This window comes from Helicoverpa armigera, chromosome 2 (assembly GCF_030705265.1).
Source record: "Helicoverpa armigera isolate CAAS_96S chromosome 2, ASM3070526v1, whole genome shotgun sequence".
NCBI lineage: Eukaryota > Metazoa > Arthropoda > Insecta > Lepidoptera > Noctuidae > Helicoverpa > Helicoverpa armigera.
In genome coordinates, this window is record NC_087121.1 from 10,345,400 (window position 1) to 10,370,644 (window position 25,245).

General features: G+C 37.6%; 1 protein-coding gene across 1 annotated transcript in view; it reads right to left on the bottom strand.

The window, feature by feature from the left end:
* Positions 1-3,194: 3,194 nt before the first annotated feature.
* The window catches only part of LOC110377868 (forkhead box protein K1), a 50,491-nt gene continuing 28,440 nt past the window's right edge, over positions 3,195-25,245 (bottom strand). The window contains exons 2-11 of the mRNA XM_049843739.2: positions 14,808-14,968; positions 14,067-14,206; positions 13,240-13,496; positions 12,063-12,218; positions 10,578-10,701; positions 9,997-10,096; positions 9,397-9,492; positions 8,659-8,755; positions 7,988-8,096; positions 3,195-7,774 (exon numbers count right to left, since the gene is read on the bottom strand). Coding sequence (XP_049699696.1) covers positions 7,742-7,774; positions 7,988-8,096; positions 8,659-8,755; positions 9,397-9,492; positions 9,997-10,096; positions 10,578-10,701; positions 12,063-12,218; positions 13,240-13,496; positions 14,067-14,206; positions 14,808-14,968 — 1,273 coding nt within the window. The 3' untranslated portion in view covers positions 3,195-7,741. The remainder of the gene's footprint in view (positions 7,775-7,987; positions 8,097-8,658; positions 8,756-9,396; positions 9,493-9,996; positions 10,097-10,577; positions 10,702-12,062; positions 12,219-13,239; positions 13,497-14,066; positions 14,207-14,807; positions 14,969-25,245) is intronic.

Sequence of the window (25,245 nt, forward strand, 5' to 3'; positions counted from 1 at the left end):
TTGATCCAACTGCTGTTATTAGGATTACTAATATAAAGAGACGTAATGATACGCTCAAGTTTCCACCTTGTATTAGGCAATATGGTTTTAATTAAACTGTAGGTACTTGGGTACCTCTGAAAATATTTCCAATTGCGATGAAGGCGAACGAAACCAACGCTGTCTTAATTTGTATGGCTATTTTGTGATTATTGGCGTTTATTGTTCTAGTAATCCTTATTGTTGACATCCCATAGTATTCATATTACTTCTAAACTGCTGCTTCCTATACAGTGGAAACCGACAATAATTTGGTAATAATCAAGACAGATGAGTCTGTAAAGTTTCCTAGCTGTCCTATGTATAAATAAAACAGAATGTACCTAACTCTGTACATAGCTCATTTGCACATAGTCTACAGCCCTTTTCATTATCCAGATCAAAAAGCTCAAGTGAGATTGGCATTTGTAATAACGAAATGACGATCAATCAACAATTTACAAGACGAATTAATTGGAAGCGCTCATCCTTTCAGGCAGATATGTGTGAAAACGCGACACACGCCGCGAGATAATTGATTACATGTGAACACCACTAGCTAATAATTAAGACGTCATTATTTTGGTTTTCGCGTACCTACCCTTATAAATTAAGCAAAGCTATATTGGGCGTTAAATTAGAATAATTTACGCGTATGGTAAAGGGTTACATAATATTAGATATCTGACCGATCAATATGGTTAAGTACACACTTTGTTTCGCTTTTCATCGAACAATTATGTAGTCATTCTATTAATTTTCAGTTTCCTAAATCTTACGATAAGTACACCCATTAAAACCAATGACTTTTTAACATAATATGTAATGTATGAACGAACGACATTTATACAATCAAAGGAACGTTCATTTGCTAGAACTAACGGACAGTTCTTTTAAAATCAAAATTAAGGATATTCTGATTAAAAAGGCTTATTATAACATTAATGATTATTTCACAGATACACGCAGATGGCGGCTCTGAAGTGGACAACAAGTGTTTTATATGTATATATATATACAATTCAATATATATATATATATATATAATTCAATATATATATATATATATTGTGACTAATATTGAATTGTATAATTGTAATTTAATTATACTTAAATTGTAATAGACAGCTGTGTTGCTGGGAAGTTTGTTCTTCACCACTTCTTCCCACCCATAACACTAGGAAGTGGTGAAAGGGGGGCGTTTTGGGGGTGCTGTCATTTTGTATTTTTTGACGTGAAAAAGTGCTAGAAACTAGCCTATTTTCAATAAACGATTTTGACTTTGACTTTGAACGGCCAATGGGCATACCTAGATATATTACTGCTACCAGGAATTTCCAAACTGGCAGTTCAGTCCACTATCCTGAAATCGAACCCATGGCCTGCCCCTCAAAAGTAACTATGCGTAGGTAGCTCCGAGGAAATAGTGATAATATTATCCACATTTTATTTCTGGAAAAATCTTAGTACTACTTAGGTATCCGACCCTGTGTTTCTTGCATTGTAGCTATGTCGGATTAATAACAATTGTTAGTGTAGGTACCTGTTAATGGTTTCATTAGTACCTATACTCATCTCGTTAATTATTATATAAGTATATCATATATCCTCAATTATGTAACTCATATATTGCAGAATGTTCTCAAACGATTACATAATACAGTGGCTATATTTATAGACGTAATTATGATGTATAACAATATTATTGTTATAATAATATATTGTTGCTGAAAATAAACACGCCATTTTGATTTCTACGTCAAACCGTTTGACGTTTCATTGAGTTTATGACTTTAAACATGGCCTACGTTAGTGGGGGGTGGTTTAGATTTTATCTTCTATAAATATTGTTACTTGGGCACGTCTTATACAGTCGTATGATTTCTATGTCGTATTATTTCACCCTGAGCCGAAGAATCGAACGCGCAATGCAAGGAGTTGTTTAGCCGCTGCGCATATCACGCTATCATGCTATCAGACTATGAAAGCATCAGATTCCATTATGATGATGCGTGATACCTACATACCGTAAATTATTTTATCTATGTAGTGTTTTAAAGATCTAGGTATTTAATTTTGAATGTTCTTTAAATAAACATATTCTACAATTTTGTTGCAACAAATATTCTAATTAGATATTACGGAACTGCCTAGTTCCAGATTTTATCGGGCGATTATTCAATTTCCCACGAAGCGTTAATTACAACTAGTGGCTTATAAATAAACATTATCTTATTACTTCATACAGTGCAGTTCATAATCACTAATAATCGTTAATTGGACGGGTCTCTTGATCTGTTCACACTTGACTGGGTCCACGCGAAGACATATTACCTAAAGCAGATTTCAATTCAAATAATATTAGTGGGTACATAAATTATGTATTATGTTCACCTGTGTGTACTCGCCTTATGTAGGTACTCCCCCTATGTACTCGCTCATGGAATGTACCTATGTGAATTTTCAGCCACATAGGATGAATGTGCGCCTGTCTATGTTAAGGGCAGGATCCACCCCTGGTCACGTATTAGCCTGATAACATCCGCCTCATTGATGATACGAGTAGAACTCCTGGTTCTTATAGTTAATAATTTAGTTTTCATTGTTTTTTGACTGCGTGTATATTTTTATCTCATCACGTTTTCCCACACGTTTCGGATCTTCCTAATTAGGTATGTAAAAACAATGTTTTGGCAGCAAACAAATACCAATCTTATCGGTCAAATTGTTAACCCACGACCCCGTAAGCTATGTAGGTAACTATAGCTCCGAAGACCACTTAATATTGAAAATCATAAAACGTAGGTATCATGGAGTACACTGTGACGTTGTGTAGGTCTTTCCGTATTGGTCACGTGACAATGAAATGAAGGTTGCACTTAAAGCACCCTCAACACTCAAGGAGCTACTCGAACATTTATCATTGTGCAATTATTCAAATTCCCAATTGACATGCTAATGTTTGTGGGCAACCAGCCTCAAAAACGTAAATTGATTGGCTTACTATATATATAATTTTGACATTAGGTATATGTATATACAAATAATACAGCAGACCAACAGATAGAATATATTGGAGATAGCCTTAAGGGTACGTAATCTTGGAATAACTAAAAAATAAATAAAATAACTATTTATAACCTTCATAGTTTCCAATTAAAATAAAACAAGCCGCGTAAGGAGATAAAATACGTTTATTTCTTAAAATTTGTCAATAAACCATATGCTGTCGTTACAACCGATATCCTTTACATCTCTCGTATGGGTGTTCTATCTTAGTCAATATACACAACAATATGTACGTTCGCTACATACATTCACAAAACATTCATGTTGAAAACACACACTTTCAAATAAAATCCGTTAAGTTTAAAAAAACAGTGATGTCGCAAGTTAAAACAGTAATTATTTATGAATATATACGAATATTTAAATAATGGAATATAGGTCGAAACCGATTTACAAAAATGAGAGGAATATCTATCTATTTCCAGCAAATGAGCCTTTTCAACATTTATATTTCGCGCATACATCGTTTAGACAAGAAATAGTATAGCATTAAATGCCTTATATATATGCCTTACATATTCTAAAGTTATATCTAAAGTCGCCAGGACTTATTCTGTATTATATATGCTAGGACTCGAGGCTTAGCGTAGTTGCGTCAACTCACTCTGAAGAGCCGATATCCTCGTCTATAGTGTACTAAGAATTAATTGTAGCTGTGACGAAACCGCATTGGTATTACTTCGTCTATTTCATTATACCAACACTTCAAGTGAATTGAGGCTAAATATGTACCCATCAACTAATGGTAGCTATTACTACTCGTTAATTCTCAAATTCCTTTTGATCGCAGTGATCTTTTTAAAGCAAAATTACACAAAACTGGTATCATATTCACTACATGCGTTCGTGAACCAATATTCCGCCGGTTCACGCAGTTTGTAACTGCGCTACACTTGCAATGCTAAGCCTCAAGTGAAAAAATCTTTCCTTCTAGACATTTCACACATTTGGATAGAGAATCAGGTGATTGAAATTGTAATTTAATTTCAATATTTGAGAAACATTTATATATAATTAAAAGTAGGTACTTGTCTGCAATAGCCATCCATCCAAATAGGTAAATATCTAAAAATAATATCATTAAAACCAAGTTTCTATACATGTTTTTACAGTAACCCCTATCACTCAACGACGCTCACCGCCCTCTGTAGGCGGATGGCAAAACAAAAACTTTTAAGAAAAACCTTTACTCGAAATAAAACAAATGTTTAACGCCATCTACCGAACGTAAATGGCGCGTCGTTTTTACTACTATGTCAAAAATATTCGAAGTTTGATTTCACATTGAAATCACATCGGCAAATTGATCTACTAATTTCAGAGTCGATCATGTAAAAAATTAGTTTGAGTTAAAATTCGCAGTTTGTCGATCGAGAATCCGGTCAGTATTATCGAATTTCGATATATATTTAAATAATAATAAAAGGGCACGTAAGACACAATACAAATTTGTTCCATAAGAAAGCCTCTTGCTAAACTATTACAATCCACATGTATACGCATATTTAAATGCTAAATTATATCTAACTGTAGATTTTTGCTGTTTTTACACTATCCATATAATATAATAATAACATATTACAAACTACTAGTGAATATTACTTTACATATTCAATTACTATATTATTATTTATTTATAATAATTATGTTTATACACCTAAACCGAGGGAGAAATTATGTTCTTTAAGAGAAACAAAAGAAACTTGTTCAATCTAAGCTAAATCACAAGTATATAGTAGGTACTCTTGCCGGCTTAAAGAAAATGTCTTTATCTTTAAATATGTTTGAAAAAACACCTATAACACGAAGTATGTATATGTTTACTATAGAATTATATATTTCCAAGTGTAGATAAATGATTAAGCGATATAGTCAACAGTTCCTTTGTATAATATGCATTATATATTTTGTACATGTATATAAATATTGTAAGTTCAATCAAAGAAATTTGTCCTAGTTTTTTTTTTCAATATTTTATAGAGGTGCAACGAACCAGTCTTGTACAAAATTTTATATTCGAGTTAGTTTCTAGTTAGTTTTTTAACCAACATTCAATTTTGTCTAAACAAGTTTATGAATGGATGTTATCAATGGATATAACTATATACATATAAAATAGTATGAAATCCATTTTTTTTTTTCAAATCGAAGGTTTAAATCTTCTAAACATTTGTGTATAATTTTCCTATGCAAAATTTATTTAAATACAATTGATTTTAACTAATATTTGACGGTCGTTGCACCATTATTTAAATTCGCTATGACTTTATATAACAACTAATATTGTTATAATTGCACTATTTCCTTTCAAGACATAACAGTGCTTGAAGTAATTATATTTTATTACTTTTACTTCAAACCCTGCCCACTCTTTGGGGAAGATATATTTGTAGGTTGGTATGACTTATTTGAATGTTCGTGTGTATTGATACAAATGTTTGATAGCTTCTATGCATGGCCGCCACGCTAATAGCAAATGAAGTGTTATAAAGTCAGAATTATCTTCCTTTCTAAAGTATTTACCTTCAAAAAACTTTTATACTTAAAAAAACATTTGAATTTATTTGGAATGAGAAAAATAAGGTAAGTTTTCAATCAAAAGACAACAAATTCTATTTTCGTTACCGTAAGTTGCATTCCATTTGCTATCCATACTTTGTGGTAGCTTATTAAAGAGCTTTTCGTTCCATAGTATCAATACAGTGTCTTAAATGTACCTACATTGTTGCTATTTTATTTAATTTCTACGAGTTAACCTCGCGAGATACTCAGATATATCAAGTCTGGGCTATTGCATATTACAGTGAATTTGTGAAAATTGCTTGTGTAAAATCTATAGATATCATTACTGAAACTTATAAAGACAATTTGTCCATTTGGAAGAATTCCCAACTGACATCAACATGTGAATAGAAACTTCAGAGCTTTATACACAAAATATTATACATACATTTGTATACAGTATCAACTTTAACCACTATCATTGCACTCACTAAGATATTAATGCCAGCTTCATAGATATTCGGTTTAATCTCGAGATTCTAGGCTTTACAACGATAACCTTGCATTTTTGGTGTTTTTAAAGTTAATATAGTCAGTGTACATTTTTCATTATAATATTTAATTTAAGAATATTAATTTCTATAGATCCTAGTTTTTATACACACACTTTTTTTACAATACATATTTAAGCATGGCAATACTTTTGAATATTTTCGAAGCTGGCAAACCAGTACTGCGCGCGTAGCGAAGAGAACTCAGATTGAGAAATCGTTACACACGACGAGTTGGCTCAATCGATCTGTACTCGAGTACAGTCGAGCGAAGTGAAGCCTAAGCGTTTGTCGTATATGGACATTGACCTCGAAAATTATACAACCAATTCCGATATTTTCGAGCAGCTCAAGCGCCTCTTATACTGACAAAGTTACGTTTTAATAATTTACTATCAGATATTAATTTTGATTTTTACAAAGTCTTGTTAGAAGGCTCTTACAGTAAGGGATGTAACCGTATTTACCTAGCGGCAGCATCCGTTCCTTAACTTGGGTTTGAACTGTAGTGTGTTTAAGCCGCAGTAAGTATATCATTATATTGTGCATGTATGTTTAAGCTAAGTAAGGCATTCATAAGTAAGGCAAGTAAGTTCTCGAAGTTATAAGTATGAGTGAAGAAAAGCCTTGTCTTGGTCGATGGTTCTATAGACAGGCTTGCGGTACTGAAGACGCGTGCCCTCTTGGTGGCCTCAGGATTCTTTACCGGATCCCTTCTGTCCATGGTTATATATCTTTGCTGTCTTTACACAGATACACGCGAATGGAAAATGCCTTACTTAGCTTAAACATACATGCACAATATAATGATATACTTACTTCGTAGTAAGTAAGTATAGCTTACACACACTACAGAACCCCACTTTAGCAAATATCTCTTGGATACTTGTAATATGTAATTTTTGCACCGTGGTCACGGTACACGATTGAAGCGTATATATATAGATATTTATATATCGTCAAAAAATTATATATTTATAAACGGCGAAACGTTACCATCTTACCTCACTCCTTATTCCTTCACCTTAAAGCTCGTTCGCGTCTTACTGAACAAAAGTTTATAACTTAAAGAGTAAACTTAACACACGACACTAATACTACACTGTCTCGTTCAACAATCGTCCAATGTTCCGTATCACTATTATTGCTACGATATCCGTGCGTCGACCGATGAGGGAGGCGGCCGAGTCCCGTCTCAGTCCCAACGTCCTCGAGCCGCGCGCCCAAAGCAAGCTTCCAAGCTTTGTTACTGGACTGTTTAATTAATTGTGAAAGCAAACAGAGACTTCTAGTTGCAACTGTCATTTATTATTAATCACGGGTCTTCAGAAGACAGAGTACACAAAATCGTACAATATTGCACTGAGTTCTACAACATATTTGAAATGAAAGCTACAGAGGGTCTGTAGGCTCATGGGCCGACGCAGTGGCGCGGACGCTGCGGCCGCGTCAGTGCGCGGCGCGGCGCAGCTCGGGGCGGGCGGGCGCGGCGCGGCGCGGCACGGAGGCGGGCGCGGGCGGCACGGCGCGGCGCGGTGCGGCGCGGGCGCAGCACGTCGCGGCGCGGGGCGAGCGGCGGCGCGCCCGCCGGGGTCGGCGCGTCAATATGCGCGTCGCTCCTCCAGCTCCGACATCTGCAAGACATACAAGGATCTTTCTAGTAGACTATCCCTTCCACGTAACTATTTAAAAGTAGAATGCTCTTCAAATGACATTATATCTAAAGAGGGATTTTTTAAATTCTTGAGAACGTCTATGACACCGGGTCACCAGTGACAGTTTCGGTTAACATAATAAAAAAAACAAGTAAAAATTAAATATATGTCGTAGTATATGTTGTCACGTACGTTGTTGTGGCGAGGCCGCTTGTGCGGCGGCGGCGCGGGCTCGGCGTCGGAGATGACCAGCTCGCCGCCCAGCGCGCCGCACTCCTCGCCCGACCCGCCGTACCCGCCGCTGGAACGACAAATGTATTATTATTATTTATTTATTAAAAAATATATTTTATGTTATATAAGGTACATAATGTCCAACAAAACTATAAACATAGTCTGTTGGATCACATATCTTAACTATTTATTATTACACATGTATTACTATAAACACGAACGATATGTTATCTACCACTTATTAGGAGAAAACCCTAAAAATAAAAAGACCTAACTTCACTGACAATATAAATGTTCGTTTTTTTTTTTATGAAACAACTGTTCACTTTGAAGATTCAATGTGAAAATGCATAGTACTTAACAGTTGTTTTAAAACAAGTGACGTTCATGTAGTCGGTGAAAAAAACGGACGTTTATGTTGTCAGTGCGGTTGGGCCTAAACCCACGAAGCGATTTTGGCCCATCCCGGGAATTGAACCCAAGACCTCGTGCTCAGCAGCCGCGCTTGATACAGCTAGACCAACGAGGCAGTTACGAAAAACAATAGCTGTAGCATGAAAGTGAAGTTCGTGCAAACTATGCTGTTGTAGCTCTCTCGGGTGCGAGGAAAGCAGCGGGAAGTGACTTACCCGTAGTAAGGCGAGTGCTGGTGTATGACCACGCCGGGAACCTCCTCCTCCTGGATGGACACCAGGTTGCCGCCCGTCGTGCCTACCACATATTTCTCTGAAAACATAAACACCATACCTTGTAAAATGCTTCTTTAATAGTAGAAAATCAAAGGTACAAAATTTTATTCAGGAAATATTAATTACGATTCTGATAAATATTTACATAAAGACATCGGGTTATGATTTCGCTGATGACATGTTGTTTGAGTCGCTTTTTCTGTCCCTATATCCCTGTCCCTTTGTACGCTTAAATCTTCATAACTACACAACCGATTTTCACGCAGTTTTTTTTAAATAGATAGAGTGATTGAAGCGGAAGGTTTATAGTTTATAAGTCAATATTATTGTAATGTGTACAAAACTATTTATATAGTCACAAAATATTGATTTATTATTACAAATTAAGTTGAACAGGACTTGGCTTCTATGCTACCTCAAAACTTTTAACGATGGTAGAATTGCGTAGAGGCTTGGCTTTTTCTTACATTTAACGTTTTAGGTGGGATATCATTTATCAGTAACAGTGTAACAATTAAATATAGGTTATTATTTTCAAATAATAAAAAAATAGTAATAATTTAAAAAATATATAGTGTGGAAATACTGTTATCCCGTTCGAAGCCTGGGCGGAGTACCTAGCCTAGTAAATTATAAACAGTTAATTAAATGAACGTTTGGTACATGTGTGAGACTGACCTTCCCTCTCGCCGCCGGCGCCGTTGGTGACGACGGTGATCTGGTGTCCCGCCATCACCAGCGCCGCGCCGCCGCCGCTGTACGCCACGCCTGCGCCTACGCAACAATTTATTTATTTAATTTTACAGAAAGCTTACAGACTAATAACACAATTAAATAATATATATAAATAGTACTTATTGCTAATTACAAGCTTCCACATTTATGTAGCTAAATAACAAGAACAGTTATACTTCTCTATTACGATACTCCTTGTTAGAAAATACATGGAGTGGCTGTTTAGGGAGTTGTGTTTTGGCAGATTTTTTTTTGAACCATTGAATAGTGGACAATTATAGGATTATTTTTTTTCAATATACCTACATAAATTAGTAATATAACATGTAATGTTAAACTACATAAATCGTAATAATAATAAAAGTATGTACCTAAGTTTATTTCGCCAACGACTTCCGAGTTATTGGCTTTTTAATGTTTTTTTCCTATGCCCTCAATTTCTCAGGGTTCCCATCATCTGATGACTATGGGACCACCTAGTAAGTATACGCTGGACGTCCTCCTTTTTGAAGTCGGTCAAAAAGACGAGTGGTGTGGACTCACCGGGGGATCCGGGTGCACTCTGGCTGACGCCGCTGCTGCGCTGCGGGAACAGATACTGCGTGGACTGGCTGCTGTTGCTGCTCAGCCGCTGCTGGCTCGTCTGTCGATATAACAACTAAGTTTAGTCATCACTTTCGAACATCATGATTATCTTGTTTTGTAAAGGTCAGTGAAGGAACCCTAACGACGGCTAATGGCATGCGCGCTATCATCAATCACAGTACCATAGTGGAAATGTATGGCTCCATGTCTGTCGTGCAGGCGTGTGATACGTCGGTGTGAAGGGAAAACTCAAGTTTACGCTGTGTTGTAATTTTATTTTTATAAATATGTAAGACGGCTTATATATCGTACAATATATTGACGAGTTTAAACTTTTGCTGACTGGCAGCACAGTTAGCAAATCGACTTCTGCGCCTTTAATTAGCGAATTTCAACAACGTCGCCAACATATTATGTATTTTATATGGGCTACAGTCTTCAGATTGGCAAACAAAGTAGAAGTAACGGTAGTGGTTTACAAACAATTGACTTTGTGAGAAAACCACTATTGTCTCGAGTAAAGTTGTACAGCTACTGACCTCCCTGGCGCTGGGCTGGTCGTGGTCCTCGGGCGGGAAGAGGTCCGGCGTGGGCTCGCGGGACAGCTCCTCCGGCGTCACCAGCCCCGACACGCCCACCTGCGACGGCGACGTCGGCGCAGACCTACAACATCACACAGTTATACCAGCTGCACCACACACTACGAGCGCCTAGCGTCGAGGCGCAGTGAGGCGGAGGGTAGAAGATTTTGATGGCCAAAAAGTTTTATGGTAGAGTCCTGATTATCTGGATGTCAGATGCTCTAGTAGTTGAGACATATTACTGTTTCCTTAGGGAGCGTCCACATCTGGCGAATGCGCACTAAAGAGGAGCATCAAGCCATTGCCGCGCCTGCACGCGCACTGAGCAAACGCGAGCGAGCGCAGCATTCGCGGTACATTCGCCAGATGTGAACGTACCCTTAGAAACACATCTCTACCGTTTAAATGATTATGTTTTAATCGTCATTATTATAACTTGGAACTATCGCAAAATATACTGAACAAGATAATTATAATTTTAGAATTAGCTAAATAACACCAATTTGTCTCGATCCAGATTATCGGGATTCTACTGTGACTGCAAATAATATAAATTAAAAAGCACCAAAATACAATTTTGTTATTTCCAAACCAGGCATAATTTTGACACTGATCTCATATACATTTTGGTACATTGTTCCATATGTTTCGATCAGTGATAAGACCAGAATGCGCCTCGAAGCGCTTTGACCATCTGTTAAACAATTCCGGCTGTTACCTCTGTCGACCCGCAAACGGTCAGTTCTGATTGATTTAAAATGTTTCTTTCCGCTTAAAACTAAGCACGATCCTGGCCGGATTCGGTTATGGTTTTTTCTTGACTTTTGATCTGGCAACTTTACTTGCAAAGCACCTGAAGAGATTAGGGGATACTGAGAGGTTTGTTCCTTTAGTTCTAACTACTCATGTTGCTGGGGACCAAAGGAAAGATATTGTGAAAGGCTGTCTTAATCAAGACTGTGTCATGAACGCATAATCCAGCTCTCTTTACCAGATCAGGTCATTAAAATACATATTTCAAAGTCACTTTAAGTGCGAGCGTCCCTCGGGCATATGAGCTTAGCAAGCGCTGCGTGAGCGTCGCGTGTAACTGCCCTGCGGGTAGGGTGACTGACTCGATCGAAGGAGATGAAAATGCCTTGGCTCGAGTCGTGTGCTCATCACGCTCTAGCTGCTCACACGTCAAGTGACGGTAACACGACGCTTATGCAGTGCGTTCGCGACAAATAGCACACGCCTAATATGGGGTCAGCCTAAGGCGTTTAACTATCCGTATCTATTAGAGCACTCATAAAGATTTTCTGTTACTTTTAGCCTATATACCAACTTAAGGGTCGTGCACGAAGTTTCTGACGTTTAAAGTGCTAATCTTAACCTACTTTAATAAGCGACTTTGACTTTGCAAAGTTGAGATGATGAGCTTGGCCTATCTCTGCGGGTTACCTGGAGGAGAGGCCGAAGGGAGCGCGGAACTGCACGCCGCGCGGACGGCGCGGGCGGAAGGCCAGCTCGATGAGCTTGCCCTCCGACTGCGGGTCGATGCGCCAGAAGCTGCCCTTGCCAGGCTCCTCCTGGCTGCGAGGCACCTTGATGAAGTATCTGCAACAAAACGAATCATGTCTTACTTACTTCAAAACATCATAGACTCTGTCAGCCTTATTACAAAAACATACAACATCTGTTGAACAATTGTCTAAGAAAAGTGTGGCTGTAAAACTTTCAACGCCATAATCTGTCATTTTTTTGACAAGTGTTCAACAGACGTTTAAAAGTTTTTTATGGTACGATGGCGTGAGTCCTAGCCATAACAAAAATTGTACTGTAAGCTTCTACACAGAAGCTGTTAGTAAACCTTTAATAAATAAACATCATTAACTCGCATACAATTGTGTCATGAAATTATGCGTTGAAAAATCGGGGATCCGTTACGCAGAAACAATATTTTTAGTGGGTAGAGGAGGGGGCACGAGAGGTACCTGCGGCCAAATATATGTACCTACCTGTATTCGGAAATGAATTGTCACAGTTTGAGTAAACGACCATATATTTCTTCTACAATAAATAATTATGTCATCTCGATTGTGTACTGAGTTCAAGGTGATTACATTGACTACGTTGTTCTTTACTTCTAATAAAGTTGTAATTGAATGAACTATTGAACTGCAATCCAATGACTATAATAGCGAATCAGTGAACCGCGGTTTTAAACAGAAATCTGTATCAATGGTCAAATGTCATTGATGAAACGAAAAAACTACTAGATCTCAATGAACGGTTCAATTGGCTGTGGGCATGCAATTTACATCATCATCAACCTATTTACGACATCATTAATGTTCACACGCTCATTTTATTTTAAGGAAAGCAGGCTACTCAATATCACCTTTTTTTGCTGTCCACTGTCCCACTGCTGGGCACAGGCCTACTCTCACACAGAGGAGGATTAAGCGTAAATCACCATGCTTGCTCGATAGAATAAGTACGGGTGGTGACCAATGGAAAAAGTAGGTTGCTTAAGCAATGAAATTACTCTCATACTCTCACATTATTCCCTTTACCGTTAGTCACACGATTCCGTCAAACCTTTGGTTAATCAGAACCGAAACAAAAAGGTACTAACCTATTGAGCGATAAGTTGTGACGTATAGAGTTCTGCCATCCCTTGTCGGCGGTGCGGTAGTAGGGGTAGTGCTTGGTGATGTAGCTGTAGATGCCGGACAACGTGAGCTGCTTGTCGGGCGCGGAGGCCACGGCCTGCACGATGAGCTGCGCGTAGCTGTAGGGCGGCTTGGCGTCGTCGCGCGGCTCCCGCGGCTCCCGCGCCTCGCGCACGTCGCGAGAGCTGCCGTAGCCCGAGTCTGAGTTTGTGGATGGCGCCTGGAATTTTGAGATGAAGCACAATGGTAAATAATATGTATGTGTTTTGTTCCCACATTGTTTAAGGTCTTCCCTATACTTCATTCTATTACAGACCATAGTCTCTACTCTCTAATGAGGCTGAGAATCATCATAAGAAGAAACCTCAGATTTATGAGACAACCAGTGAATGCTTCATCACTTTGTTTCTCAAGAATGGTACTTTGTGACAACAAACACCATTCATTTGCTATAGGTACAAAACCTCGAATTTAGATTCGACTACATTACCGCAGTGGGTAGCTGCGTGTCAGACTGCGCCAGAGTCTGCTAACAGAGAGAGATGGCAAGAGATCGTGAAAAAAGCCTCTAACGTGGACGCCTCAACGTGACCACGACCGCTCTGCCAAGAGCGAATCGATAGAGAAGAAGACATTACTTAACACCTTATTACAGAACAGAAAAAGTTGTTCATCTCATCCAATTGAAAATTATTTCACTATTAATTAGCCCATTTATCGACTACAGACAGGTTACTTTTTCTCCCGCAGATGAAACCGCTGGCAGAAGCTTTATGTCTACTATACTCACAGCAGTTCCATTGGAGTTGGGCCGCGCGTGGTCGGCGAGGGCAGCATAATGCGCCACCAGGCCGAGGTCGGCGTGTCTCCGACCTGAGGAGCCGGCGCCTCGGGGAGACGTCGGACAACTGTTTGCGGCGCTTATTGTGCCTGAAACATTGTGATGAATTGTCAGAAAAATGTGAACAGGTTAGAAGTAATTTCTTGTAAGACTTTATTTAATAGGGAATCTTTTGTAAAAATACTCTTTTTACCTCTTGTATGCCGCTAATAATAGAACAACAGAAAATTAATTGTATCTCGCGTGGATCCGAGTTTTCGGCACACAATGAGTTAAATAAAAAATGTCAAAAGTCAGTCAATTAAGGGTCGGTTCATATCTAACGGAATATGCGTCGCGTATTATCGGTCGCGTAACGCCAGAACTGACAAATATACGGTAAATTATTCAATCATTCACACCTAACCGATGATGCGTTAGTGCGTTGTCCATACATTTACGATACGCTCGACGCATTTTCCGTCAGATATGAACCGACCCTAAGTCCTAGAAAGATATCACTTGGTTTTAAGTTCAGTGACGATATTTGAACGGTCATTCTCGTTATTTAACACGACGATAAAGTTCGAACCTACTTCCAAATTATTATTTTTTACTTTAAACGACATGATTCACCCAATTTTCATGTAACCGTGCAATCTTCAAATGTCCTTTTTTATTTCAGCAACTACAAAGTGACTTCGGTCTTACCTGTAGGAGAAGGCGCCGGGCTACGTCCGTCGCTGTCAGTGGGTATGGTGATGCGGAGAGGCGGCATCTGTGCGGAGCTGCCTCCAGCCCCGCCACCGCTCTCCTCCACCAGCGACTGGAACTCCAGCCGAATATTCGTGGAAGGGAAGCGAAGAGTGCATCTGAAACATGAACACGAAATTCTATAGAAGATGTATTAAATTCAATAAATATTTATATGCAGCTTACTTAAATAGAACTAGTTCAACCGAGAGACAAGTCAAAAATATAGTCAACAATAATTTATTCTCCAGATTTAAGATCTGTTTTTCGAGTGTTAACTACGCGAAAACAAGTCCTCTTCCAAAACCAGCGCATTAATATTTTCAGCAAGTACCATTATTCGTCGTAAGTTGGACATCTGCCGAGCAGAAAAGAGCATAATAAAAGGAATTAAAACATGTCCATTAAAGTGAGGATTTGTGCAATCAATATTTGGCGCCCAACGTGGGACTCGACAGTCCCAGTCGGGCGACAACATAGTCCTGTGAAAATGCCTACATAATTGAGTACACTAATGACCTAGGACTACGTTTAAAGCGAAATAGGACAGTGAGGATAGTGGTAGGACGGTGTGCCGCTCATTGGCGCCCGCAGTGCAGTAAATTCAATAAGCGGACAGACGCGCTGGTGACGTTGCCAGTAATGAACTGTTGCCATGACGACGCTCTGAATGCACTCTGCCTGAATGCTAGGGGAGTTTGTTATGTCTGGTTCACAGACGTTTTTAATTTGCACAGAAATTGTGAAAGCTTAGTAGTTATGTGTGCTGTGGGAAATATTCTGCTTTGACGGAATATTATAATTCAGAAAATTCTGCAAACATGCATTTTTCTTCGTAATATCATCAGTTTCTACAACAACTAGAATCCAAAACTATAAATTAGTGTCACAATAAATGCTGTTCAGTATTGTGAACATAATAGTTGTTTCCATGACCAAGTTTCAATCAATTCCAGAATAGACGCACACGCGCACATTTTACATACACCTACGTGAGTACACACTCACACATGCAGACTTACTACCATTCATATCCAGATCAATGCATCCGCTTACAAACTCGCACCTAAATGTAGTACGGGGAAGTGCCGACATTTCTGCTCACTCGAACGAGCCTGTACTATGAATTCAGTGCTACATCGTACTACGGATTCAGCTTAACATTTCCTATTTTAGATACTCAAATCTAGCTCACATTTAGAATCCCTGCCACTATATTCTCCATAGATCGATGCTGAAGCGCAAGTTTGGTGGAATCTAATTTTAAGTGGCATTTCAGTTATGCTATATTGGGATATTTGAATGCAAAAATTCCAAACTACATAAGTCCAATAAAATATGGCCATCGAGGATTATCCCCCACGGTTATTGAAGGAGGATATTTCAAGTACCACAACTAATCAATATTTGTCTAAAAGAAGGCCGTAACCACTCGACCTACCTCCGCCAAGGATATAAAGGGGATCATGAATATGGCGTCCATTACGGGAACTCGGTGGCATCCATCGACGTTTTAGGCTCGTATAAATAAATCTGAAGCCATTAACATCCTCTGCAGCATACTGTTCCTCCCATAGTTTGCATTCTAGTCTAGTCTACTTAATTGTGCGAATCGTGAATAGTTTTCATGCCATCAGTTTATTCAATTATTATTGGTTTGCTATTATTTTTCTTTCTGGATAGCCTGCTTTATTTGATATTCAAAATTTAATGTGCTTGATATTTCCAATCCTCAAGAATCATTAAACGTCCTGACCCTACGACATACAATAATATGTAGCTTTCTCTACAGGTGGCTTCTCGGAAAATTCTAGAAGTAATCATAGCGACATACGCGACGAACTCCCAGGTTCATAGGACCTCACGTAGGAACACTAACTAGCTCGTAAAACCGATGTCGATGATAAAAAAAACTTTTTATGTTCACCGTTTGTTCCATGGGGACTATAAAAATACCAGACTAAGTTATACGGCTCATTACCTCAGTAAGATATGGTATTACATGGAATACGAAGGTTTTATAGTTATTTTAGAGGCCTGGGCCTAAATATGGCTGATATCATTTTCGAAGAGAACCTTAAAAAGTATGTAAAACAGACTTTTTGGATTTATTGGACTGCCAGTGTTCCTGTTTCAAAATGAGAATGTGGACTGCAACCTCAAGTGAGAGGAATTTGGAAACAAGGACACCAAACCGCATTTTGAATTCTCTATGAGTACTAGCCACCGACATTTATATTATACAAACCATATAGCATAGAGACAAATAACGTTCACACCCCCTAATTCCATATTCCCCACAGCTCGTATTCCAGAAACTTCACTGAATATACATACAGCGATCTACATTGCAATTCCTCAGTGCTATTTCATATTAATTTAATTCAAAACCTACATTCTGTACTGGATTAATTTCCTGGAATGCGTTGGTGTACCGTGATCTTTTATTAAGTTGGATGGTGTAACGTCGGCATTTCGAATTAGGTTGCAAGGTTCGGATCTAACTTGTGCTGCGAACTCGCTTCTCTCCTTAGATAGAACTGATAAAGAGAAATGGATCGTGCGAAATTGATGCTCTATTTTATAACGGTCGACGTCCATTTTACAGTCGACTTGTTCTAAAAAAGAATGTTTAAAAATTGATTTCAGTTTTGTTGCTATGATACCTCTTCGGCAAAATTAAATAGAGATTTTACCGCATTCGGTTTACGACCTGTTTATAAATTCAATAGTAATAAACTAAACGAGGATCTGAATACAGATAGCAAATAAACTTTAATTTATACGTACATAATTCATAAATTGTGCAGTTTACACAAACAAGTTGAACAAAGGCCAGTCTAAATCGAATCGTTTTGAAAGCATAACAACCCGTGACCCGCTAAAGTTGAGCACTAAGCATTTTCTAACAAAAACGAAATATTTACAGCTTTGTGAAGTCAGAGCTTGCATATAACGTTACGTGGAAAAAGTTATTGAATTCATTTGTATGTGTAACGCGAACGTGGCTTCGGTTTGCATACGATTTTTTTGTGTTGTTTTTGGAAAACTTTTTGTTAGTGACGTTTTAATAATTACTGGTTCTGAAAAATATTTTTTGCATTTTTTTATAGATTACAGTTGTCACATTTCATGAAAATGCTTTTTTGTGCTAATATCTAATAGCTTGAGAAAAACCTAGGCAGATGACGATTATCTAATAAATGCACAAGAGATTGAATTTCCTTATCTATTTTTAATACCTGTAAAAGGCAAGCTTTAGTTATGACGCCGGTGTTCCGCCATTCCCAAAAGTCCGTAAACAAACACAAACAAAACATTTTAGAAACACTGCCATCTGTAATAACATTTCAAAAATTCTGTTCGCACGGCAATAGAGGGCGCTGCTCGCACGATTATTATTTTTCTTACAAGCACGTGTCTCATCAATCTTGCAGATTTCGACATACAATGCTTTTTATGTTCTAAACAAACGTCAATATAGTCATAATAATATTTCAATGTACATTAAAAGTCGGCCATTGTGTGAAGGCGACGAGGAAAACGGTATGTTTACATTGCATCCATTCATAGATGTTATGATAGTGTGGAGGTCATTAGTTTTTTATTTACTATAGCTAATATAGCTGGGGGCAAAGTACGGTTGTTGTTTTTATTTTAATTGATTATTATTTTTATGTGCAACCAATTTGCGAAGATATTGAGTGGCATTTTCTGCTCAATTTTAGCGTTTGGAAGTGATGCTTCTTCTCAGATCAATTTAGCTGTGATTTTGTCTTGCAAAATACCGATTTACCAAATACCAATAGAAAAGAAGCATCATCATTATCCAGTGGGCTTTATATTCTTTACGATCTCTTCTCATTCAGAGAGGCATGATTGAATTATAAGGGAGTATCTGTATGGTTTATTATGCTATGTGACGTAATTGCGTAAACGGAGACAGGTTACCGTCAAAACAACATGATTATGTATTATGTATTTACCTGATTGTGTTAATGCAAGCAGCACTATTTAATAACACTTTGCTAATCATCTGTTTTTCTCAGACTCGGTGAGTAAACAAAACTTAGACTAGGTAGAGGTTGTGTCTAAGTATCTATCTTTGTAATTAGCTAATTGTTTTCTTACTAACTTATTATGAAAATATAGATGACCTCGTGGTCCAAATATAGACACAATACCAAAATGACCATTTATTAATAGAAACATTACTTATGTAATAGTCTTGGTTCTAACATAACAACTAGTTGCCATATAATTATATTATTTAAGTTATTTTGATTGTGTAACAAAAAACGCTTTCAACGCCAAAAAAGATCTGACTGATCAAAAAATCGGCTTAACCCAACCTAAAACGTGTGATTCATTCTTAGATACATAAAAAAATACTAAGCTCGTAAGTAACAAATCACGCTTGACCGTCAACAAAGTGCAGCGCCCCATTTCTGCATTTACAGGCGCCGTAACGTCGTTCCGTAGATAAACACAAAGTATCGATTTTATAGCAGCCCCGGGCGCAGGGTGCATCGTCGCTTCGCCGAAACGACTGATCGCAACACTAGTCCGATTGCTATGGAAATTATTCGAGTACCTAGGCGATTCTTTGAATCGATTCCAAATAGTGATGTGTTTTTAAATGTTTTCCGTGTAAAAGTTATTGAAAAACCTATTTCGTTTGAAGTTGGCGTGTTTGTTGAAAAATTGCAATTATTTTATGGTTGTTGTTCAATTTATTGTTTTGACCTAAATATTTTGAATCGGTAGATAATATTTATCTGATTCCAATTATTGACGTGATACCACAAATATCACTGCGGATATACTATTCTATTGTATTTATTTTGTCGATTAATTGCTATATTTTCGGCTGAAAAAGGAGGTTGAATATATTGTCATCTACTCGTAATATGTACCAAAAATATTCCAATAAAAGACCGGATATAAATCTATTTGCTAGGGTTCCCCCGAATTGAAGCATATGAACCAACAATAAAAAACATTGACGAATTCGCGCTTATCGCAAAGATATCGCATCGTTATCAGCCAATGACAACTGAATGTTTCGAACGTGACAACTTTTAGTTTAACTTCAATGTAAACAATAGCAATGTTACAATTTTTAAGACATAAGACGCCAAATTCAGATTCCGGCATTTTCTTTTTAAACCTTTTATAACTCAACTCCTCGAAGTGATTTCTTCAGTCATAACTACTATCCTGTAAAATAACCTTTAAAATCAAAGAGAAAGATGAACTTTGATTGATATCGATACATCCGTTTGGAAGATAAGATTAAGCCATGAACATCACTAATGCACACGACAAACTTAAAAGATGCTTGGTTGACATACAACGAACGTTTATTTAGTTACTTGGTAGTACTTTTCCGTAAGGCGTAAAGTTTTAACGTAGGTACCACTAGTTCTGACTTTTCATGTCAGTCCTGCGCCTGATCTACAGCCAGTTATGCCGAATACCTTACCCTCGGACTTTAAGAATGCATCTTAGTCTGCACCTACGTCATCATCTTCCGAGCCTTTTTTCCAACTACATATGTTGCGTTCGGCTTCCACACTAAGTCTGCACCTACGTTGTATACTATTCTCAACGCAAAAAAGCCGCCTCCGCCAAAAATCACCCTGGGTGCCATCTTAAGGACATTGCATTACAAATCGTTTACTAAAGTAAGTGCTATAAACATCCTTTAGGCTGATAAACACTGATTGCGCCCAAAAGAGCGTAAAAGCCACAACAGAGCGTACAACAAGAGCTATGTGCCAGATAAGCATGTTATCTATCACGTACTTATCGATGTTAATGCGTTATCAGTACAATAACATTTGGCGCCTTGTGTATCCAAGTGCAAGTACGATTTACTATTGTAGTTAACCATCCGATAGACGGATAAGAATTGGAAGGGATACTTTAACGCATAGTTTTGTTAGACTTTAGAGGGTTGAGAAGAAAATGAAAATCATGAAACGAGAACATATTCGTACCATAGCCATCTTTTTGGATCTCTTTGGATTGCTTACGTAAAAACAGTGGTATGTAAACAGAAAAAAACTCACGAAACTTAAAATCAACAGTCCTATAGGCAATCAACTTTTCACCCTAAAAATGTCAAAAAAACAGCTTAACCGACACAACAAACAAAGCTGGTAATGTGTTTGTCGCAGCGCGGGCAGGTCGCAAGAAATCAATAGTCACACGCTTGTTTACAACGTCGTAAGGGCCCACGCACATGTGCGATTATCGCCGCGACTAAATTGCCGCAACTTTGTAAGACACGCTACAGTTTAAGGGCTTAATGATGCATCAGGCGTCTTTCAAAGTCGGCTGTATTTACTCGTTTAATTGCAAAACCTCAACTACTTTTTTTGTTGTGTTGAGGCGTTAGGACACTATTTTTATTTTCCAGACTGAAAATCTGTGACTAATTAAAATACATGATGTGCCAACGAACTGATAAATATTGTTATTGGAGCCGAACATGACGTCACTAGGATTTAGGCAGATAATCCTACCTATAAATAAAGACCAAACTGTTACGTCATCACAACACCCTTAGGGTAAAATAGACCTATTAATAAACAGCCAAGGCGTCAAAACAACCACCTACATAGGAAAATACAAAATAATCTAGATATTGTGAAGCCCAAACATGTAGGTACGGATACAACGTAGGAGTCTTCAACACGAAAAATATCGCAAGAATTATACCTATGTATAGCCGTTTCAAGATTTCCGAGGGTTCAACCATATACTTTTATGCCTACATCATTTTATTGTGAGAGGCACATTTCTGCGCTCAACAAATTTTGTAGGAGCCGACATTTTTGATGGGAAATGAAAATATTTGAGGGTCTGCTCGTAAGATGTGCTTCTACTTTCAACGATGCAAAAATGAATTATGAATTCAGATGAAGCTTCAAAGTTCATACTTATTTCTCCTTTAAAGCTTCATGAGCAACAGCACCTTTAATTGGACCTGTACCGCATGACAGGATCTTTCCGTGTACGATTCCTTCTAATTCCAGTAATAACCATACCAACAATTTCTTCAAAACACTGAACTAGAAAACAAAACAGGAAACCTATAAAATAATGGACGTGAAACGCAATGCAGCAGTAACCGAGTAATCTAGAAACACTACAACACGAACCTGCTGAACCCATCTTAACCTATTTCCCTTGACTGACTTACGAATTTACAACGGCAGCTGTTTCTGATAGCGACGTATACTTCGACCAACTTATCTTCCGCCATCAGTAGTGAGTTGTGACACAAATAGGGCCAAACTTTGGCGCACACGATACGGCCAACATCCCCCTGTCATCGCCAACAAGTTGCCAAGCGTTTATAATAAGCACAGCGGCTCAAAATCGAAGGAGTTCGCAGTCGGAACACGTTCGCAACCAACAGGTCAACATATTACGCAACGGGTTTATATTAAACTCTATTCCGCAGCATTTAAGGTGGATGTTTGCACGGACAGCCAACAGACAAATTATCGATCGCCGATTTCCCAGCATAACAGGCGTCCTTCACCCCGTGCCCTTTCAGTATAAACCGGCTGAATTACAAACAGTTTTCGGAGTAGGAAAATGAGTGGTGCAGGAAACTATGTTATAAGGTTGGGTTATAGAATATTTTTTTATTGTTGAGGCAGTAGTCTGGCGAAAATAGATGGGGAGTTTTGGGCGGCAGTCTGGGTCAAACGATCTGTCACGCTCAGAGCTGCTAATATATCCGTCAATATGTGTTGTGTAGAGAATCATTTGGGTCGACACACAACGTCACTAGCTCACGATGAGTGACAACAAGAAAATAATACATTTTTTGTTACTATACTATTTCGTAATCAGAAAGTTTTTGCTAAACTGTTTTCAGAGCTTCAGCATGTGACAAAATACTCCAGCCTACGTAACATTCCCCGCTCATGAATAATTTTCTAAACAGAAAACCGAGAATAAACAAACACAACAAAAATATAAGATACCCTGAGAAAACATCAACTATACAGACGTCATATTACAGTAAAGTTGTGGACCCCAATCCTTAATGGAATTATTCTCAGTAAACTTCCACATTGCGAACTCAGGAGAGAAACAGCAACTTTTCCTCAACAGATCTATATCTTAACTATGTATTTACTTAGTTACACAATGTTATCCTTATCCTCACCAATCCCATCAATATTGAGTGCCTACTTGTGACATTAAAACGTTATCTTCGTTGAAATTTCAGGATCTATTTTCATTGCTCAAAACATCAAAACTAAGTATATAAATATAAATCAAACATCTATAAAGAAGACCATTAGCAGAGAACTGGAACTTTTTGGTACATTGCAGTGTTACTTTCTTCCAAATCCTTAGATTAAACATCAACCACCTCAATGTAAGATTCAATCAAGACAGGTTCTCCTGAATGTTCAAAGGCCCTGTCAGGTGTCAAATCAGTTTCTATATGCAGAATGAAAAGGGTACACCTATGTCCTATAATAAAGGAACAAATTGATGCGGGACGCGAGGCTGTTCTGAATAACTCTTGTTGACTTAATCCCGTCTGTTGCTGGGCCTATAAATGTATGTTTTCCTCATCTTATTTTTAGCCTTCAAGTTTCTGTATACATACGTCATGATTTTGGTCTTATTGATGAACAAAAAATAAAGGAAATTGAAGTTGGAAAAAAATATATACCTACCTACCAACCTACTGTACATAGTTCTTAAATACTGGAAACAAGGTATTCAAGACAATTTTACACATATTTTGTACCGATCCTAATTCTGTATTCTAAACGGAATTTTCAGAATGCTGAAGGCTGCAAAATTGTACGAAAAAAAAAATAAGCTACGCTAGTCATGAACCAATGATGTACGGCCCAATAGTTTCAGATCCAGTTAAGTGGGATATAGTTTCAATCACAAAGCCATGAAGATTAAAATCAGGACTCAACTAAAAATACATTCAGAATAAGTTATAATCATCAAATTAAACACAATTGATATCGCATAATCATATCGATTAAGCAGAAAAAAACGTCAAACATAACAAAAATACATACAGTCATGGACAACTAATTAAAGACACTGTTGGAATCGTAACTTACCGGAGCATTTCATCTGTATTTCTTTTTTCAGATTGCCATTGGAACTTTCTTTTCTATTTTAAAATATTTAAGAGGGCATTGTGAAATGTTAAAACTAATGATTATATTCAATAATCCCCCGCAACTAGTTTTTTTTCGCTTTATCCGAATCTCGGGCGGTATGATCCATAACGAGAGCTGGCCATCTAATTAAAGACACTCCATTTGCTCAGAGTAAGAAATACAAATTATTAATATTATTGGAGTTACCTTTCTACAACAACATTCCCTACACTATGATTAAACATTCCAATAAATATTAATATTTGGTTTATTTCATTTTACCTCAAAAACAGTACGACATCCCTGAATGAGCAAGCGGTCAGTTTTGTAAAAGTCGCTAAGGGGATTTTCTTCCATGCTTAATTAAAATCTGTGTAAAATTGATCGTAAAATTGTTCCATGTACAACTTATTGCCATAGTATTTTTCGCCTATTAACAATTTTTATTTCATTGGATTTGCAATAGGCCAAACCTAAGCCGCCATAAGTTGCCCGATTAAAGAGTCATTTTTACTACCCTTGCAGTGTTTTTCAGAGCTTTTCTAATTTGGAAAGTCCTAATGACCGGTAAATTATGCTTAGCTTATAACGATATGCTTGTTTATGAAATATTATAGTACTTGAATTCGCCTATTTTTAATAATACCTTTCTGAAGGGTCTTTCACTAAACAGTGGCGACCAGCCCCACACTATAACAGTTTTGCTTCCTACGTTTGAGAACTTTCTTTGGTTAGACCACATGTTTTGGAAGTGACTAAAATCAATTATTTTTTTAGAAGTCTTCAAATCCCTTTGTTTTATCAGATAAAAAAATCATTTTTCAATACTTGTTCAGAGCAACTTTCATCTTTGCTAGAAAACGCCAACTACAGTATGGACGTGCGGTGCTTATCCAAAAGTAACATCTTCCGAAACACTTTGCAGTACAGGTTTTCCCGACCCGGCTGTTATCTTAAAGTTCTGCAGACACAATTTTCGTCCTTTAAGCATCAAATGACTTCGAAAAAACAGTACCGAATAATATTAATGGTTCTCTATTTTCGTTATAACACCACCGTGAATGGGGATTTTTCCTTGACGCCGGTTTTCAGTTGTTCTCAAAACTTGACTTTTTTAGTGCATTAACAAGGCATCTTTAATAATAATTTTATTACCATGTTCTTATTACAGTTCAAGTGGTATGAATGAATCCGCATGATAAAACTTTATTCAAAAAAGCCTAACACATTTT